Raw genomic sequence first — 21,766 nt, 5'->3', positions numbered from 1 at the left:
GTGTTACTTCAATTCTACAAGTGTTTGCCACTTTGAAATAGTTGTTTAAAGTTGCAAACATGTACAGGGAGTGTTGAAAGAATTTTTGCTGACTTTAAGGCTTCTGTACAAAACAGTGGGCTGCACAAGTAGGCATTCCCTTTGAAATACAGAAATACAAGACTGAGAGAATGGATAGAGGACATGCAGACCAGGAGAAACTGCTAGAAAATGGAGGTGGGGGGAAACTGAAAAGCTCTCGGCAGGAGGCCATATGTACCACCCAGGGTGTTGAGGAGGCAATTCTACTGAACATCAGCATGAAACAATGGGCTGGATTTTATGGAGCTGGTGGGAGTCCCAATTCTGGGCCCAAAAGGTGAGGGGAATCCTGCCTCAGCCCTTTGGAGACCCCTGCTGACTGTATTTAATGGTGCCTTGGCAATTAGCTGCCCGGTGCGAGGTCCCCATCCGTTTAAGGACGGAGACCCACTTGCAAGAGCTGCCTATCAGAGGGTTGGCAGCTCAGTCGTACCAGCAGTGCCACTGGGAACGGTAGCCACTGCCAGTACTACGAGGCCCTGGACCAGGACCAGCGCTGGAGCCCCGGACCCCAGTTAAGTGTGGCGGACCCTGGCAAGGGGGGTGGGTGAGGGTGGCCATTGAGAGCATGGGGGGGGGGGCAGGGATTGTTAGCGGAGGGGTGGCATTTGTCACTGGGGACCCTCTATGGACCACAGATTGCCCATGGTGGAGGCCCACCTCCAAGCCCAAAGGGAGGCCTCTTTGTTTTACTGGGCGACCTCCCCATGTGGCGGGGTTCCCACCAGCTGCTGTTAAATTACCAGTGGCGGCAGGAATAGGCCCTTAAATGGCCACTTAAGGGCCTCAGTTGGCCTCTGGGCAAGAAGGTCATCTTCGGCAAGCTCAGAACAGGGCAAAGACGGCATGCCAGGGGCTGTGAAGGTGCCTGTGACGATGAACTTTTATGTGGTTGGCTCCTTCCAGACTAGAGCAGGTGATATTTGCAGAATCTCAGTTTGCAATCCACTGTTGCTTAAGGGAGATCACTGAGGGTCTCTACGCAATGACAGGTAACTACATTTGCCTTGAAGTCAGCAAAAACTCTTTCAGCACCTGCTACCCCACTCCTATAGACTTTTACGACTTTAAACAACTATACAAAGAGGAAACACTTGTAGAATTGAAGCAACACTCAACAGATATCAACCAGCAACGAACATAATTGCTGGAGAAAAGCTGGTGGAAGGAGCACACAGCATTGCTAGGATTGGTGGCTTCCCCATGGTGCACTGACTGCACGCAAATTGCTTCATGGGCGCACTACATCTCAACTCTCGAGGAATACCATTCCCTCAATATCCAGCTGGTGTATGACCATTGATTGCGAATTATACAGGTCAATGATCAGTATCCTGGCAGCAGCCATGATGTCTTCATTTTGAGGCAGTTTGCTGTGCCAGTTGCTTTTGAGCCAGTACGCCAAACCATCGGGTAGCTACTGGGGATGGAATCTTCCTGGTCCCGCGAAGGTGGGCTTGAAGGCAGGACCGGGAAGAAATTTTGAAATGAAGGTGTCGGGTCAGTGGCCCTACACATTCCTGCCTCCGAGGGAACTTGCCGGAGGCAGGTCATCACCGGTCAATTTGGATATTTAAACTGCCCACTTGTGGATCTTCTCAGTGGCACAGGCCCACCCCACTGAGGACTTAACCCAGCAGGTGCCTGGAGGCAGATGCTAGCGACTGGCTGGGGGGACATGCGAGGCCTCCTATACTTACCCCTCAACCAGAGCTGCCTCTGCCACAGAGTTGCAGATGCGGCCGCAGGCAATCCTGTGGAGGGGGTTCCCCTCAAATATTTTTAAAATTATAACACATCTTCCGAGGGCACCTCATTCTTGAGGTGCCCTTGCGTTCTCTTGCCTGCCACAGTAGTGCCCACCTCTCACTCTTAATTGACCGCCTCTGGTGAGATTCTGCAGGCAGGCAGCCAGTTAGCTCCAGCAGGGAACGGGACCCACTTTTGGTCCCGACCTCAGAAACTCTTCAAAGGCGATAAGATTCTGCCTCGGGTGGCAAGGGCTATCTTCTGACCAAATGACTGATGACCCCAGTGTGCAACGCACGCACACGTGTGTAGCATGCATGCAATGAAAGCCATAAGCTGCACGAAATGTGATGGAGCAAATGCGATGGTGTGCTGAAACAACAGTTCTGCTGCCTGGATCACACTGGAGGAGACCTGCAGTATTTGACAGAGTGGGTGTCAAGATTTATGGTGGTTTGCAGCATGTTGCACAACCTCGTTAGCATGAGGGAACAGCACTTGCCACCAGCTATAAGGCAAGCAGCTGAGGAGCAGGAGCATGAGGAGGAGGAAGAGGAAGGAAGGAGGCAAGCTAGACACTGCCTTTCTGCCCTGGGTGTCCATGAAGAACTCATCTGAGTGTGCTATCACTCCCCTCTTGCTGTTCCTCCACTGTCTGACCAGATTGCACTTCCAGGATATCTGAAAGGAGAAAGTCAAATGGATAAAGTTGTTGTGTGGGGATGTTGATGTGGGGAAACTAAACAGTGCGCAACTTGTAAATCAGAAGAGAGTGTGGGATGACGGGGACGTGGGATGTAAGGAAGAGTAGGCATGAGGATACAGTCATTTTCAATGGTTCCAGCTCCGCAGCTGGCCACAGCCTCAGCAACGGGTAGCCCAATAATGGTCAGCACCATCTCTTTCATGCGGTGTTGTGCCTATCCCCTGCCCTTTAGTTCTTGCTGCCACCAGTTCTGCACCACCTTGTCCTGTAAGAGAGAGGGCAATGTGTCAGTGAGTGTGGTGGAATCTGTCTGGGTGATGTGGTTGTCACAGCTGAATATCTGACAGTGTTTGCAAGCTGTGAAATATGGTTGTGAGGCTTGCAGCAATGCTAAGTTTGTGAGATGATTGTATCGGTGCTGTTTCCTGCTCTCGCCCCAAACTGGAAAACTTCATTAACTTTGCTTCCAATTTCTACCCTTCTCTCACCTTCACATGATCCATCTCCAACACTTCCCCTCCCTTCCTCGACTTCTCTGTCTCCATCTCTAGGGATAAGCTGTCCACTAGTATTAATTATAAGCCCACCGACTCCCACAGCCACCTCGACTACATGTCCTCTTACCCTGCCTCCTGTAAGGATTCCATCCCATTCTCCCAGTTTCTACGTCTCTGACGCATCAGTTCTAATGATGCAACCTTCCACAACAACGCTTCTGATATGCCTTTTTTTCCCTCAACCAAGGATTCCCCCGCACTGTAGTTAACAGGGGCCTCAACCGTGTCTGATCCATTTCCGACACTTCTGCCCTCACCCCTCCCACACTTCTGCCCTCACCCCTTCCCCTCCGTCCCAGAACCGTGACAGGGTTCCTCTTATCCTCACTTACCATCCCACCAGCCTACGCATTCAAAGGATCATCCTCTGCCATTTCTGCCACCTCCAGAGTGATGCCACCACCAAACACATCTTCCCCTCCCCTCCCCTATCAGCAATCCGAAGGGATCATTCCCTCCGTGACACCCTAGTCCTCTCCTCCATCACACCCGACACCTCGCCCCCTTCTCACGGCACCTTTCCATGCAATCGCATGAGGTGTAATACCTACCCTTTTACCTCCTCTCTCCTCACCATCCAAGGCCCCAAACACTCCTTCCAGATGAAGCAGCAATTTACTTGTATTTATTTCAATGTGGTATACTGTATTCGCTGCTCACAATGTGGTCTCCTCTACACTGGGGAGACCAAACGCAGATTGGGTGACTGCTTTGCAGAACACCTCCGCTCGGTCCACAAGCATGACCCCGAGCTTCTGGTTGCTTACCATTTCAACTCACCACCCTGCTCTCATGACCACATTTCTGTCCTCGGTCTGCTGCAGTGTTCCACTGAAGCTCAATGCAAGCTTGAGGAACAGCACTTTATCTTCTGATTAGGCACTCTTCAGCCTTCTGGACTCAACATTGAGTTCAAAATTTTCAGACCATGAGCACCATTATTTTATTATTTTATTTATGTTTTTATTTCTATATCTTTTAATTATTAATTATTTATTATCTTTATTTATTTATATAAATTGTTTATTTATTTTTTAACCATGTGCTCGTCTTTTACTTGTTTTTCATGTTTTTGCTTTCGTACAAATCTGTTCATTATTATGCCATTAACACTCTCTCTGGACTCGTGCTTTGTCTTTCATTACAATTATTTAGCACTCCACTTGTATTTTGTTCCAGGACATCTGTCATTTAATCTCTCCTGCCCTCCATCCTATCACAGTCCTTCCCTCTTTTTCTTCTTCCCTCCTCCCCCCTTTCACTTGCTCAAAGACTGTTACAGTCCTAACTTTTGCCAGTTTCGATGACGGGTCACAGACCTAAAATGTTAACTATGTTTCTCTCTACACGGATGCAGCCAGACCTGCTGAGTATTTCTGGCACTTTCTGTTCTCATTTCAGAGTTCCAGCATCCACGGTATTTTGCTCTTATCTAAGTTTATGAAGGTTGGATGGAGCATGTAAATGTCAGGTATGAGTCCCAATTGAAAGAGATTGTTGCTAGATAAATGATGGGGCTATGATGAATTGAACAGTGGGGGAGGCGACTGGCACAGTTGGTGGGATATGACATTTGAAGGTGCATTCACTAATCTTGACCAGTCATGTGAGGTCATTGAACTTCTTACAGCACTGCATTCAGGTCCTCGTATCTTGACTACTGGCATTGACCTCCATGGCTTTCTGCTCCCTCTGCCTTCTGACCATGTGTCTGGAGAGCCTTCTGGCCCCCTGCAGATACAAGACATCTCTCCTCCTTTCCACCTCCTCTACCAAGGCCTACAGTACAGCATCCAGAAACCTTACAGACTGGTCTCTGCCAAGTTGTGCCATTCTTCAATGTTTACCAATTGGGAGTCACTTCCTGCATGACTGCCAGCACCTGCTCCAGCCAGAATGTACCACCCCTATAAGAGATGCTCGCTAGCTTTAAGTGGTGCAGATCACCTTTAACTGGTGCTAGCCACTCACAATATTGCTCCCCTGCTGATGCATCCAGGTAATCAACAGCCTGATTAACCCTAGCTGGATGCTGAAATCATGTAAATGAGCAAGCAGCACGGCATTGGCTTACTGCCTGCATCGCAATCAATGGTCACTGATTAATTGCACAATGCAATCCTCATGCCCATTTTTGGGTGCTATCGAATTTAATGGCCAGAATCTCTTGTTTCAAGTATTACTCAACACTATTATAATAGAGATCCAGTGACAGGAAAGATTTGAAGAAGTCATACTAAATAATAGAAAAAACTGTTATGAACTGTCTATTCCTGACAAAGACTGGTGCGTTCTGCGTGCAAATTGGTGTCAAAATGTTCCAACCTACAATTCACATTAATGAGCACAAAATTTACCAAAAACTTATTTCAGTTGAATAATCTATTTTTAATGACATTTATTTTAAGATATGTTATAACCAAGGGGGGAGGAGTGTACTGTTAATTCAGTCCCACTTCTCCACAGGTCACAACATATCAATAAATTTTCCCACTTAATGAAACAGTCAATTAGATACTCTATTTGTCCCCAGAATAAAGCACACCAACCAGATTTCTTTAATAAACAACTAAATTATCTGTTTAAACCAAGCCGTAACCAATAATGAAGTAAAACATATGCACTAATGGAAATATTAAAGGCCCTTATTTTATCCTAGCCACTTACACACTCACATACACAACTGGTTAACCAGGAACAAAAAAAAAGATTTTTATTTACAGCTGTTATGATTAAAAGAAGATATGGAAGTCCCAAAGGTGAAAAGGTGGCTGCCACGAGGAATCTTTCCAGGCAATGTTGAACAGTCTGGGTAGGCTTTCAGGAAATGCAGCTACAGAAGACTTCTCATAGATCTCACATAAGGTGTGTAGCAACAAAGGTTTCAATTCTTACACATTCGATGCAAAATTCTTTCAAAGATGCAAGCTTTCTGCAAACATTCAGGATTTTTTCAAATATAGGAGGCTCGATGCAGGATTTGCTTTTCAAGAGAGAAAGACAGGCTGGTTGGATTTTCTGTTCTTCTGGCAGGTCAATAATCAAACTCCAACTGCTCTTGGTCAAACACCCACTGGCTTTTTAACAGTTAAAAATGAAACAAAAACCTTTCCAGAGGCTAGTCCTATGACAGCCATAAATCCTGACTTGTCAATAAGCCAATAACTCTTCAATCAAACCCCCTTCTGGGTTCTTTACAAACATGTGCCTTCCAGTAAAAATCTTGTTTACTGGTCAACTTCTGTTGACCTTCCTTTTAAGAAAAACACCCACAAAATTCAGCAATCTCCAGATGATTCAATGTCCAAAATTCAACAATAATTTCTTAAAACATATTTTACAAAGAAAAACAGAAGCGCTTACGTAATGGATATAATTGTTTGAGTCTCATTATATGGAGACTGAATGAATTTATTATGCTCCTGCACAGATTGCACCATTACATGCCTTGTGATTTTGAAAACATTCTTATTTCCATGACAAAAATGTACGGCACTCTCTTTCTGTTTTAAATAAAAGGCACTGAAGTGTTAATCAGGTTTTTACAATCAGTAGTTGCTATATTAAATTGATACAAAACTGCTTAATTACTATGGCAGATTCAATAAATGGTCTTTGATGAATATTAGCATTGGGTTTATGGCCAATTTAGTTTTACCTTTTCACCACCCAGGCCTTCAATGAGGGCAGTGGCATTATTCATTTTTTTCCTACAGGCCTCTGCATCATCAAGTAGTGCTTGTTTTTCTGACATGGCAGCATCATACATGGCCTGAACTTCATCTAGCTCCCGCTGCTTGTCATCCAGTTGTACTTGTGCATTGTGCAGTTCTTCTTTGGCAACAACTAATCGGGCCTCTTGCAGAGTTAGATTTGCCTTTTTGCAAATAGACACATCAAAGTAAACGAAAAGTATGAACAGAGCAAAATATATCTTAAGTTTTGCTGAAAATGGAAACATTTTGTCGAAGCTTTTCCTCTTGCACTCATCAGGACAATTCGCAAGAATGCCAATGTATAGGAAAGCACAAATTTATATTGCATGAGAAGAGAGTGCTGATTAGTCGGCAGGTGGGCTCTACAACCAATTTAAGATTGTCAGTCAGGTTCACAGCATGGTGCAATTGCGCATACTGGAAGCTAGATATATGAATACACAGGGCCCTGTTCTTTGCAGACAGAAAGAACATGTACACACATTGGGCCTGTTTCAGCTAAACAAAATAAGTGACAGCCATTCACTCGTTCATTCCTCAGAGTAATGCCTTGACCAGAGTCAAGCTGCCTGGTTTAAATTTCAAACAAAGCTTGGCAGTTAACTGTTAGTCACCATAAACTGGTGCATTCTCCATAGCAACGCCTCTACCAATTACAGTCCACTTGCCGACCATTAAAACCATTAAATTTTCATTATAACAGTCACATTTATAATATAAACAAGTGTTTGGCCAGAATTGTACGCCGCCCAGAAGGTTGTGGGTGGGGGGAGCGTAAAATGGAGCGGGAGGCCCTTCCCAACCAGTTTCCACCTCCGCCACCATTTTACGCAGGGCGGTGGCGGCGAAAAACAGCCCGCCCGCCCCAGGCCAATCAAGGCCCTTTAGTGGCCACTTAATGGCCACTTAAGGGACTCCCCCTGCCACCACAGGGATTTTACCCATGGCTAGTCGGGTAGCCCAGGCCCGAGAGAAGCCACCTGACAAAAGCAGACAGCTCCCTGACGGTCTGGTGGAGGGGTCCTCATGATAGGGCACCCTGTGCCCGACGGAGGGCCGCCCCACTGCCCCAACCACCCCCAACACCCAACATGCCCCCCTTCCCCCAATCGATGACTCTTGCATCGCCGGGGCCCGACTGATCACTCCCGGCGCGGCAACAAAAACGTACCTTCGTTCCAGGGTTCCCCAACATCTTCTTCATGAAGCTGGGCTGCAGTCCCAGCAGTGGCCACCACTCCCGGTGGTGCTGCTGGGACTAAGAGCTGCCGGCCCGCTGATTGACCGACAGCTCTATTAGGCGGGACTTTCTGCCTCAAGCGGGTGGAAATCTCGCCTCATTCTTCTAAACTCTAGTGAATATAGGCCTAGTCGACCCAATCTCTCCTCATATGTCAATCCTGCCATCCCAGGAATCAGCTTAGTAAATGTTCTTTGTACTCCCTCCATGGCAAGAACATCCTTCCGCAGATAAGGAGACGAAAACTGCACACAATACTCCAGATGTGGTCTCACCAGGGTCCTGTATAACTACAGTAAGACATCCTTGCTCCAGTACTCAAATCCTCTTGCAATGAAGGCCAACATACCATTCGCCTTCCTAACTGCTTGCTGCAACTGAATGCTTGCTTTCAGCAACTGGTGTACAAGGACACTAGAGTTTAGAAGAATGAGAGGGGATCTCGTGCATACCTATAAAATTCTAACAGGACTAGGCAGGCTAGATGCAGGGAGGATGTTCCCAATGGCTGGGGAGTCCAGAACCAGGGGTCACAGTCTCAGGATATGGGCTATGCCATTTAGAACCAAGATGAGAAGAAATTTCTTCACTCAGAGGGTGGTGAACCTGTGGAAGTCTCTACCGCAGAAGGCAGTGGAGACCAAGTCATTAAATATATTCAAGAAGGAGACAGACATATTTCTTAATGCCAAAGGGATCAAGGGATATGCACCACCCGCTTTCTCAATCTATCACCATTCAGATAATAATCTGCCTTTCTGTTTTTACAACCTGTGGATAACCTCACATTTATCCACATTATACTGCATCTGCCATGCATTTGCCCACTCACCCAACTTGTCCAAGTCACATTGGAGCCTCTTTGCATCCTCCTCACAGCTCACATTTCCACACCCCCCGCCCCCACTCCCCCCAGCTTTGTGTCGTCTGCAAACTTGGAAATGTTACATTTAGTTCCCTCATCCAAGTCATTAACATATATTGTGAATAGCTGGGGCCCAAGCACTGATCCCTGCGGTACCCCACTGGTCACTGCCTGCCACCCGAAAAACGACCCGTTTATTCCTACTCTCTGTTTCCTGTCTGTCAACCAATTCTCAATCCATGCCAGTATATTACCCCCAATCCCATGTGCTTTAATTTTGCACACTAACCTCTTATATGGGACCTTATCAAAAGCCGTCTGAAAATCCAAATACACCACATCCAATGGTTCTCCCTTATTTATTCTACTAGTTACATCCTCAAATAATTCCAGTAGATTTGTTAAGCATGATTTCCCTTTCGTAAACCCATGCTGACTTTGTCCAATCCCGTTTATGCTTTCCAGGTGTTCTGCTATCACATCCTTTATAATACTCTAGCATTTTCCCCACTACTGATGTAAGACTAACTGATCTGTAATTCCCTGTTTTTTCTCTCCCACCTTTTTTAAATAGTGGGGTTCCATTTGCCAACCTCCAATCTGTAGGAACTACTCCAAAGTCTATAGAATTTTGAAAGATGGCCACCAATGCATCCACTATTTTGAAGCACATGAAACTAAAAATAAAACAAATAAATATTGCACCCAATTACAGTAAACATAGCTGGAGATATGCTCATGAATAGAGTGGACTTCTTCCGTTTACCCAGGTATTTAATACTTTTCCCTTTGTATATTTTTATGTACACATTGGAACATGCCAAGGTCACTTTTGAATTGTATTCACTGTAATTCTTATACTGGATAATTGGAAGCAGGTCCCAATTTACAATAAAAAGCTATAGAAGCAGCAAGATCTAATCTCTCTTATGTATGGCATCATAAAATCAGTCATCCAAAAACTTTATATAGTAAGTAAATTGCCAGTCTAAAGATTCCACTTAGCATTGTATTATAGAGTCACAAATTGTACAATCTAATATTATATATTCATGCCTTACCTTCAGTGGAAGCACTTCTTTATTAATATCAAAGAAGCTTGCCATGGCCTTAGTCCATGAACACAGACCTGCAACATTGCCACACACTTTCTTGGCAGTTTCAAGATTGTAGTCTTCCATATCCAGGTAAGGTTGCAACAAATCTACAACCTCTGCAGTGATAGAATCCTGCACATTAAACAAAGTCTGTTAAATCCTTTAAGCAGAGTGAATTAATTTGGTAAGCAAGTTTTCCAGAGCCTGAATATTATCACAAATAGAACTTCTTATTGACAATGGAAGCTTTGATTCCATTCAAAAAAAGCATTTCTGACAGTCATATATAATCACAATGTAGTACTGGAGTATTAAATAGTACAAAACATCATTACATATGATTTTTCACACTGCTAAACAGAACAGTACAGCCATTAAATATTAAAAGGACATGCAAAAGTTATTATACATGAATGAATGTGTATCTTTTCTGCAATTCTCTTCATTTATCTATTTAATATTAGGTGGAAATGTTACCTGCCCGTAAGGGTGCCTTTCCAATTTCACATCCATTTAAATTAATGGATGGAAATCTATTCATTGTGCCCAGATGATCCAATGTGCCCCAGCCCCAGAACAGGAAAATCAGCCAGACAGTACCTTTTTATTTTGCCTGGCTAGAATTCTAATTCTCCTGCCAGGAGAGAACTCTAGAATATGAGTGGTTCTATGCAGTGCAGTTAAAATCTAAGGGCCTGAAATCCGATGGGTGGTAAGCGCCAAGATGCACCCAGCCTGGACTACTTGACTACTGACTCCACCAAAGTTCTCAGGGTCAAGGGAGAACCCATACCACTGGGGGGTGCATCTGAGGCCTTTGCCACTAGCTTAAGCTTGAAGATTACCTGCCTATGAAGTGTCAGGTCTCCTTTCCAAAAACAAGTTACAGTTGCCTCTTTAGTTCCCAATGTAAGGAGTCACTTTAGCAATCTGGGCCATATGACTGACCAAATGTAGCGATGAAGACCATATTCTATGTCCCAACCACAGCATAGGGCAATGATGACCGGAGGTTCTGTCCCACAAAGGCTGCCCCCAAAAACTTGGGTGTAAGGCTGGGACTTGGCAGTTCTGAATCCTGACCTAATTTCCAACAATTTTTGCATAACTCTACCCAGTTATAGTGGGAGTACATTAAAATGATTGCAGATTTTTGAGGCCTAAATGCCTACAGGGTACAGGCATTATTGTGTACACGGCTGAATATTTAAGGCTGCATTTATATTAAATATGTAGCACAGCTGTGAACCATTTAAGCGTAAATCAAAAGTCAGGGCCTGACTTGAGTCTGAGGCAAAGCAGAGTGAGATGCCCTGGAGGAGGTAGTCTTACTCAAAAGGGAGGCAGTGGCGTAGTGGTAATGTCACTGAACTAGTAATCCAGAATCCAGGCTAGTGTGCTGGGGGCATGCGTTTGAATCCCACCACAGCAGATGGTGAAATGTGAATTCAATTAACAAATCTGGAATTAAACATTAGTCTAATAGTGACCAGGAAACCATTGTTGTAAAAACCCATCTGGTTCACTAAAGGAAATCTGCTGTCCTTACCTGGTCTGGTCTACATGTGACTCCAGGCCCACAGCAATGTAGTTGATTCTTAAATGCTTTCATAAATGGCCTAGGAAGCCACTTAGTTTAAGAGCAATGAGGGATGGGCAGTAAAAGTCAGCGACGCCCACATCCACAAATAAGTTAAAAAAAAGAACTCTGGAATTAGGTCAGGCCCTGACATCAGATTTACACTACAACTTCTTAAAGTCAGTGTGAAATGAAACTGCTTTGGTCAAATGCTATAGTTGTAGTGTAAATGGAGCCTTAACTAACTTGAAGTAGGTGCAACCAGCATCCATAATTTCCAAGGAAAATTTGACACCGCCATCACACTCCATGAGGTGCCAAACCCAACCAATGTGAGACTAACATCTTCAGAGAGTCTTGGGGATCATTTTAATCTAACTCACTGGGCAGAAATCCCATGCGATTGGGTGAAATGTCGGTTTTACATCCCATCCAATCCAATATTACTTTCCAATTAATTTCCCTGACAGAAGGGCTAGGTTAAAATAATCTGTTTCTCTAAGAAGTGAAATTGAACACTAACTCCAGACTTTACACTGCATCCATTCCATGAATTGGAAATTACTTTCCACTAACATTACAATTTTGGGTACATGTAACCATTAAAATAATAAAAGATGCATCACAGAATTTCTCAAATTAAAAAAACATCATTCTAAAAACAACTTTAATTATTTCAAGCAGTTTCAAGGTCCTGAACTCCATCAAATGCCATTTTACATCTTTGTCTTAATTATTTAAATTTACTACTTCAATTAGTCTCCTTCCTTCTCTCTGGTTGCACTTTCCTGTCGTCATGCTTTCTTAATATTTTTAGTTGTCAAAAATTACTTTCTATTGGCTCCATCACTGCTCCCATTCCAGTCTTCATGTATTTCTCAATAATTCCAATTTGTTTCATTTCTGTATTGTTCTAGGAATCTTATTACAATTTTTTTCAAAATTCATTCATGGGATGTCAGTGTTGCTGGCAAGCCTTGCATTTATTGCCATCCCAAATAGGGCCAGTGATCAGCTAATTGATGCACCAGTTAATGATAGTCAGAGTCCATTCATTTCATTTAATTACCCACATAGAAGGAAGATTTTATTTGATCACTGCATGTTAGCAACATCACTGACATATACAGTTGCCAACTCTAGCTTGATGTATTCCTGCAAGTCAATCGCACATTGTATGATCATGTGACATCTAAGCATATAACATGGTCACATGACATCACATCACATGACATATGCCCACAATTTGCAAATATCATTGTCCAACAGTATTTAATGCAACTTACACATGTAGATGATGTATACAAATTGTAAAACTTTGTAGTTTAATCTTTGTTTCTGATTTCAAAACTCAGGCACTGATTACACGAGAGTAAATACTTGAGGTCTAGCACCTGAGATAATAAAAGTGTCTTTCAAAAATCAGATTAACAGTGTTGTCAGTGCAATTTCAATGCTAAGCTTAATTTATTTCCTGATACTTAAAGCAGGATTAATATTCTTGGCCATTACTTTAACTATTAGTCGCTATGAAACCACTTGAGAAGGGCAAAATGAGCATTATTGCAGTTAAGTCCTGATTGGCCAGATTTCTGCTGCTAAGCCTGTACATATCTTGCAGTCTAGGCATCCTGATTTATAAAAGAGAAAAATATTTCAATGAATTTTCAATCAAATTTAGGGAGAACAGCACTTGCAACGATGAAAGTTTTCTCTCCCACAGCTCCCGCTCACAAGGTCAGTCATTGTGGCATCAGAAGAGGCCTCGGAAAAAGCTTTATCATTCTGATAGCACAGCATTAAGAACAGGTCTGACCTTTCCTAAATGCCTGCTGACTTGCCCATTAAAACCATTTTCAGTCTCGAAGAAAACGTTTATCTCCTTTTTCCAAAAGTAAATTTAAATACTCCTCTACAGTTTTGAAATTCTTTCTTAAAATGTAAGATTTTCGTGTGGCATCAGATTCTTACTATATTCAGTGTGTTTTCTTTCGAGATACACATGATTTCAAGTGACTGCTTATTATCTGTCAACAGAGTAGCTATTCAATGAAGGGGAACAACTATCTATATTCAACAAGCATACATGCTTGTGAAGTCTGTGATAATCATTACATGTGCTTTATCCACCAGAATTATAACTGATCACCAGTATAATGTCGGAGTTTAGTTAATTCTGGTGAAGTGCATGTTTCTTCAACAAACAGAAAGTCCTTTCAGCAGCTTTGCTGTGGTTTCCTATAAAATGGACAGGGCATATTGTAGCAACCCCAGAATCATGGAACAAATTAATATTGAATTGGGAAGAATCACGTTTGGAGCAGGGACTTAATAAATTGAATGAATTGTGAGTTCTCCGGTTGCAGGTTGGGCCTGTCTCTGACCCACGAAAGTGAAAGCTCACAAGTGTAAAACGCAAGTGTGACACACTTCTCCCCCGGGTTGCCAGCAGAAATGCCCAGGTGATCAATCCTCCATTCCAGGACACTCCAGACAGTCTGGGAGGGTTAGTAATCCTACTAACATATCAGGAAGATTTTCTCTGATTGCTACTATTAGCAAAATCAGAAATGCGTTTGAAACATTTTAATTTTTTTCTTGAATTAGTGAAATAGGAAATCTTCCTGCAATATTAATGATATCATATAACTTCCATGCTTTCAAGAAGTGTGACAATGAATAAAACGTCAAACTGAAAAGTTATAAAAACTGACTACTTTTTTTAAAAATGGACAATGCTACAAGAAATGGCCTCATATGTATTTGAACATTGTCACACTGTCTGTTTAGAACAAAGGATGTCTAACTAGGTTGAGAGATGCCAATTACACCCATCCTGAAACATTCCTGAATTGAATGGATTCTTCTGAAACAAAGAAGGGGTGAAGTAGCCATACCCTGGGCCATTGTGGATCATCACAGGGAAGGAGATCTATGTCTCCCAACAGAGGCAAGATGTAAGATGATTTTGACCTTAAAAGTAACTCTCTGGAGAGAGACTCCCAGAAAGAAGCATCACCAAACAGCATGTCCAGCTAAGGGCTGGGAGAAAATCCAGCAAGCTAGAAGGGAGATGTGCTTCTGCAAATTCTACATTTTTAACTTATGTAGCAGTGAAATTGGAAGTGATCCTCTGTCTTCAAACTGAACTTTCAACCAAGAGAGAAATCTACAAAAACCTCAGGCCTTCAACCAATGAGTATTTGACTTGCGAGAGAATTCAACAGGTTTACTGTGAACCCCGAAATGCTACCTCATCTGTAAACCACTTACCTCTTTTCCTCTCTATCTATCTCTTCGTGTGTGTGTGTGAATGCGTGAGTGGATGCAGTTGCGACAGTTTCGGGATAAGGCAAATTGCTCAATAAATAATTGATCTTCTGTTTTAAACCTACAAGAAAACCTGTCGTTGTCTGTTTATTTGACAAATAAAACACAAAGGGGTTAGAACCTAATAACAAAAAATGCTTTCTGCGATCAGATGGGAGTTGAACAGTGGGAACCACCCACACCCCTCACCACATGGCTGTAACAATAATAAGAAATGTTTCTCTGTGGGGATTTTATAAGCTCTGCTTGTTGGGGAAGTGTCAAATGAAGTCAATTGGCTCCCAATTTGCCGAAACCTTGTGCATCTGCAGCACAGACTATTATTATGGTGCAGAAATTCCAGGAAATTATGTCAGGAGTGACTTATGACATTACGTATGCCACTCCATAATTTGCTGGAACATTTGTCCTGCTTTACAGAGACCATCGTGGAAAATGTTGACCAGCTAATTATCATAGCTAAACCCCTCTAATAAATCAATGGTGAGATTGAGTTTGATGAATTAACATCACTGTGATTGCCGCTTAGACCACTACAGAATGGAGCTGGAGGGCTAGGAATCAGTTAAGTACTCAATTACTCAGCAGGTTCCCTGAGGCTAGGACTTAAGACTTTTTCTAGGAACTTTTTGAATATTGTAGACCTCAATTAAATAATAAAATAAGTGCATCGACAGCCAGATGTCTTCTGATTTTCCCACAACTGATCTTATTTTTATATTAATGTTCACTGAACTTGTGTGCTAAACATGAATTGCAATCAGTAATTATTATAGTAAGAGATCACATGGTTCAGGAGACATCCCTATACTTATGGGACAAAAGCAAAATACTGTGGATGCCAGAAATTTGATGAAAGGTCACAGACTTGAAATATTAACTCGGTTTATCTCTCTCCACAGCTGCTGTCAGTCCTGCTGAGTATTTCCTATGATTATGGGTCCCTTCTTAACATCGATTGATATATTAATATTATGGTTTCAGTATAAACTCATCAATCAAATTAATCCTGACCTGGATATCCTGGAGATTAATTTGGGCAAGTAGCACCCATTTTTAGATGCGATGTGGCCAAATAAGACTCGAAAAGTGGGTCCAACAAGTGCACAGGATGCCACCGCGGTAAAGGCATTTGCGTGCATGCCTAACGACTGCCAGCAGCATGCAGAACAGTGAGTGGATGACACAAATGAGTGTACAATGCTGATTTGAAGTCACCACTGTCATTTTTCAACTCTACTCCAGCCAACACACTGTCTTAACCTTGCACAGCTGAACACAATGCTAAACGGAACAAAAAACAACTGCAGCCTCAAAGCAGGGCAAGTTCAGCATTGTCTGCAGCCGTCAATGTGACTGTGGCTCTTAATTTTTGTGTGTCTTGCTCCTTCCAGGATGATGCTAGAGATATAAGCAACATTTTGCAGTTTGCAATGCACTGCACTACAAAGAAGGTCATAGAGGCTCTCTATGCCAAGAAAAAGTCATTCATTTAATACTCTGTAGCCTTGCAGACTCCTCATCTGAATGTGGCCATTTTTATCACCCAAAGGGGTTCCAATTTTCAATGTATAGATAGTGTGTGACCATAGGCAGCACATCTTGCAGGTGAATGCCCATTATCCTGGCAGAAATCATGATTCATTCACTGCAGCAGTGTGCTGTGCCACCTGTATTTAAACCTGTAGATAGCCCCTTTCTGCCTGGGCTCTATATCATCAGATTATTTATGAGTGATATCAGTCACCTCAACTACACCACCTCTCCATTCACCAACAGTTCCCCCCACTCCTTACCTCTGTCCTTGACCATCACATCATCCTCCTTCTAACAAAACAAAAACAAAAGCCACCAGAAAATGCAAGATCAATTCCTATTTTATAAATTCACTCATTAAATAATGCAGAAAAAATTAAACTAATCACACTTGCGCATTCCCCTAGTGCAAGGGTCGGCAACCTGTGGCTCATTAAGGACTCATAAGTGGCTCCCGACCTTGATCAGTCGAATGTGTTTTTCAACTTGTTTGGGAGATGTGAAGATGTTCATGCATGGCATACTGCCCATCTTTGGATCTACTTACATGTGGGAGCAAGTGCTTTCAACTATGAATTTCATAAAAAGCAAGTTGAGAAGCCATTTGAATAATGAAAGAATACAGTGCTGCTTGAAAATGACAGCATACTGTTCAGATATCGAATAACTCTCCAAAGAAATCCAACAGCAGAAATTGCATGAAAGTAAGTTTATTTCATTTTCTATTTTTTTGCATCCATCTTATTTATGCAAATATAAATATGCTCATCTCCCATCTTTGTCTTGTTTTTCATTATTATTTTCATTTCAGTAACAGTATTGCAACTCTTAAGAGTTCCATTTTTGACTGTATTTTAAAAATGGCTCTTTTTGTTATTTAAGTTGCAGACCTCTCCCTTAGTGTTGACTTCATGTGCCTTGCCTATCCTAGTGCTCCAACGAGGGGCTTTCACAGTAGTTGTAGCATGGGTAGTGGAAGGCTGCTGACTTTCAATTGAGGAGTCTGGAGATGGCCTTGGAGGATGACCTCGAGCAGCTTGGACCCTAGAGGACCTGGCTTCAGACCGCACCACCTTAGTCTGGGCTGGCTAGCTGGCTGACAGGAAACAGCAAAAGGTTTGCGGGAGTTATACCTAGTACAAATGAAGATGGTTGTGCTTGTTGGAGTCTAATCATCACAGCTGCAGTAGATCCTCACGGCAGCTGCTTCATCCCTCCAACATAAGGTCAGAAGGGGGATATTTGCTGATGATTGCAGTGTTTAGTTCCATTTGCAGCTTCTCAGATAATGAAGTAATCCATGCCCGCAAGCAAGGTTCTGGTTGTTGGAGACCAAACATCTCGGTCCCAGGACATTGTTGCAGGAATACCTCAAAGTAATGTCCTAGGCCCAAACATCTTCAGCTCCTTCATCAATGACTTTCCCTCCAACATAAGGTCAGAAGTGGGGATGCTCGCTGATGATTGCACAATGTTCAGTACCATTTGCGACTCCTCTGATATTGAAGTAGTTCGTGTCCACATGTAGTAAGACCTGGATAACATTCAGGGTTGGGTTTATAAGTGGCAAGTAATATTCGCACCACACAAGTGCTTGGCAATGACCAGCTCCAACAAGAGGGAATCTAACCACCTCCCCTTGACATTCAACAGCATTACCATTGCTGAATTCCCCCACCATCAAGATCCTGGGGGTTACCACTGATCAGAAACTTAACTGGACCAGCCATATAAATACTGTGGCGACAGCAGCAGGTCCAAGGCTCAGAATTTTGCAGTGAGTAACTCAATTCCTGACTCCCCAAAACCTGTCCCCATCTACAAGGCACATGTCAGGGGTGTGAAGGAATAATCTCCACTTGCCTGGATGAGTGCAGCTCCAACAATACTCAAGAAGCTCAACACCATCCAGGACAAAGCAGCCCGCTTGATTGGCACCCCATCCAGTACCTTAAATATTAATTCCCTCCACCACAGCACACAGTGGCAGCAGTGTGTACCATATACAAGATGCACTATAGCAATTCGTCAAGACTCCTTCAACAGCACCTTCCAAACCCGCAACCTCCACCCCCTAGAAGGACAAGGGTAGCATTGGAACACCACCTCCAAGTTGCCCTTCAAGCACACACCATCCTGACTTGGAACTAAATAGTTGTTCCTTCACTGTCACTGGGTCAAAAACCTGGAACTCCCTGCCTAAAAGCACTGTGGCTGTACCTGCATCACATGAACTGCAGCGGTTCAAGAAGGCAGCTCACCACCACCTTCTGAAAGGCAATTAGAGATGAGCAACAAATGCTGGCCTTGCCAGTGATGCTTACATCCGATGAACGAATGGAAAAAAAAACCTGGATAACATTCAATCTTGAGCTACTAAGTGGCAGGTAACATTCGTGCCACACAAGTGCCAGGCAAAGACCATCTCCAACAAGAGCGAGTCTAACCACCTTCCCTTGACGTTCAACAGCATTACCATCGCTGAATCCTCCACTATCAACATCTTGACGGGTCACCATTGACCAGAAACATAACTGGACCAGCCACAAATACTGTGGTTACAAGAGCAGTTCAGAGGTTGGGTATTCACCTCCTGACTCCCCAAAGCCTTTTCACCATCTACAAGGCACAAGTCAGGATTGTGATGGAATATTTTCCATTTGCCTAGACGAGTGTAGCTCCAACAACACTCAAGAACTTCGACACCAACAAGCACCCGGGTTGATTGGCACCCCATATATCACCTTAAACATTTACTTCCTCCACCATTGGCCCACAGTGGGTGCAGTGTGTACCATCTACAAGATGCACTGCAGGAATTCATCAAGGAATCTTCAGCAACACCTCCCAAACCTGCAATCTCTATTATTTAGAAGTACAAGAGCAGCAGGCACATGGGAATACCACCAGCTGCAAGTTCCTCTCTATGTCACACACTCTCCTGATTTGGATATATATATAATATATATATATATATATATATATATATATATATATACACATATAGTCATTCCTTCACTGTCACTGGGTCAAAACCCTGGAACTCCTTTCCTAAAAGCACTGTGGATATGTTTACAGCTCATGGACTGCAGTGGTTCAAGAAGGTGGCTCACCACTATCTTCTCGAGGGAAATTAGGGATGAGCAATAAACACTGGTCTTGACAGTGTGCCCACAACCCATGAATGAATTTTTAAAAATCTCCCTGAATGGCAGAACAGGCTTGAGGGGCTAAATGGTCTAGTCCTGTTCCTTTGTTTCTAGTAATTTGAGAATTTAACGCATCACTCAGATCTTTGATGGAAGCTGTTGATGCTGCAATGGAAGCTGTAATGGTCATCGTACTCTGCATCATGGTGGGTTCCACAGGTGTACTAATGGAAATGACCACCTGTTACACATTGGAAAGGATGGGCTCCAAGCTCTTTGCAATACCCTGTGCCAAATTGGAGCTGGACTCCTCCATGCTCCTTGACATTTTGCACAAGCTTTCTGACAGGCTTTCCAGTGTATCCAGTATTTGGCTGTGTACGTCCTTCAGCCTTTTTCTGTAGCCTGACCCATTGAAGTCCTCACCCGACTCTTCTGATGCAGAATAATTAGACTTCACCCTCTGGTAAGCTGGCACCTGCTCCACCATTTCTCTCCCTGGTCCCTGCATGCTTCTGCCCAGTGCCTCATGATGTGCGGATCTCTCCTTTATCATTGCCTTTAAAATCCATGAGCTGGTGGCTGAGTGAAAGATCAAGTGATGGTGTTCCTTCATCTTCACTGTCTTCTTCCTCTTCCTCTACTGACTGGGAAGGTCCCAGTTCTTGGGTATCTGCAATGAAAAAGTGACAAGTGTTGGCTTGTGGTGAGGGGTAAGTAAAAAGTACATGCTTACATCATCTGATGTTTGTGAGTCAGAAGAGATTGTGGGATGAGAGAGAAATAGGAAGAGTGACGGAGGATTAGATAGGCATATACCCTCATTGTCGATGATCCTTCTAGCACCACCAGATGCCCCTTCCCATCTCTGCCAGAATTGCTTCCTTCATAGGGATTAAAACGTGAGTTGCATTTCTACTCTACCAATTCTTTCCTGCTGCATCCTGTTATGCGCCATCTTCTCCTGCAAGAAAGAGTGAATTGTGTTAGTGAGTGTCCTGCAATATGTTTGGATGATGTGGATGGCATAGTTGAATAACCACCATGGTGCATGAGCTTTGAGCTGTGGGTACAAGGCTTGTGACAGTGCTAAGTATGTGATGGTGTGGTAAATCATATGAATTAAAGTGTTGAGCACTGATTGATCGGGATTGTTGGTAGATGGTTGATGAAGGTGTGGTGAATTGAGCAGTGGATGAGGTGAATGGTGCAGTTAGTGGGACATGCTATTTGAAGATTCTACTTACTCACCTTGACAATTCATGTTAGATCATTAAACATCATCCTGCACTGCATGCATGTTTTTGGAGCTATATTCCTGGCATTGAACTCCAACTTCACATCTTCCTCCTGCCTCCTGAGCATATGGGTGGTGAGCCTCAAGCCCCCTCCCCCTCCCCTGTAGATACAAGATGTCTCTCCTCTCCACCTCTTGCACCAAGGCCTCCAGTATATCATCAGAATACCTTGCAATTTAGCCCGTCTTCAATTTTTTTACAGCAGGATTCAGTTCTCAAATAAATTCTACCACTTTTTAGTCATAGTGCACCTCCCCTTTAAGAAGTGCAGGCTGCCTTTAAGTAGCACTAGACACCCGTAATATCGGGTCGCCTTCTGGTTGCATGCAGGAATCGTGTAAAACAGCAGGCAGTACCAATTTAATGCGCTGCCTGCAATGCGATGAACAGGTGCAGGTTAATTGCGTACTGCAATGCCACATCCGCTTTTGGGAGTTATCCCATTTAAACATCTCTGCATGCAACCCATCCTCACATTATCAGATTAGAGCCATTCTCCTAAATGCATCACTGTTAAATAACCTGAGGATCAGGGAGCACAACCATCTCACTTATGGCATTTACTGTCAATATCGCCATTGCAGCGAATTGCAGGTCATTACATTTCCCCATAATGCAGTGGGTTTGGGAAAAATCTATACAGTCACCCTGGGTGACTCTTGCTTGGCAACTAGAGGAAATTAAGGAGAGAACGAAACCCCAAAATAATATACATGGTGGAAAGGAAATCAAATTGTTTTACTTATGCTAATTTTAGTTCTAACTTTGAACATGTAGAATTAATCTTACTAAATATAGTAATACCTGAGGATTTAGTATGATCACACAAGTTCAAAGCTGATGACACGATTTTTTTCACTTAT

At 43.2% G+C, this 21,766-nt stretch overlaps 1 protein-coding gene across 2 annotated transcripts in view; it reads right to left on the bottom strand.

Annotated features, from left to right (window-relative positions):
• The window catches only part of dnah5l (dynein, axonemal, heavy chain 5 like), a 472,330-nt gene that overhangs the window by 155,743 nt on the left and 294,821 nt on the right, over window positions 1–21,766 (bottom strand). For both annotated transcript variants that reach the window (XM_068012046.1, XM_068012056.1), the window contains 2 exons: window positions 9,976–10,143; window positions 6,752–6,970 (listed from right to left, as the gene is read on the bottom strand). In XM_068012046.1, the coding sequence (XP_067868147.1) occupies window positions 6,752–6,970; window positions 9,976–10,143 (387 nt within the window). The remainder of the gene's footprint in view (window positions 1–6,751; window positions 6,971–9,975; window positions 10,144–21,766) is intronic.

The sequence above is a fragment of the Heterodontus francisci genome, chromosome 2, assembly GCF_036365525.1.
Source record: "Heterodontus francisci isolate sHetFra1 chromosome 2, sHetFra1.hap1, whole genome shotgun sequence".
Lineage (NCBI taxonomy): Eukaryota > Metazoa > Chordata > Chondrichthyes > Heterodontiformes > Heterodontidae > Heterodontus > Heterodontus francisci.
The sequence above is the reverse complement of the archived record's forward strand: the minus strand, read 5'-3'. Positions and strand labels throughout refer to the sequence as shown.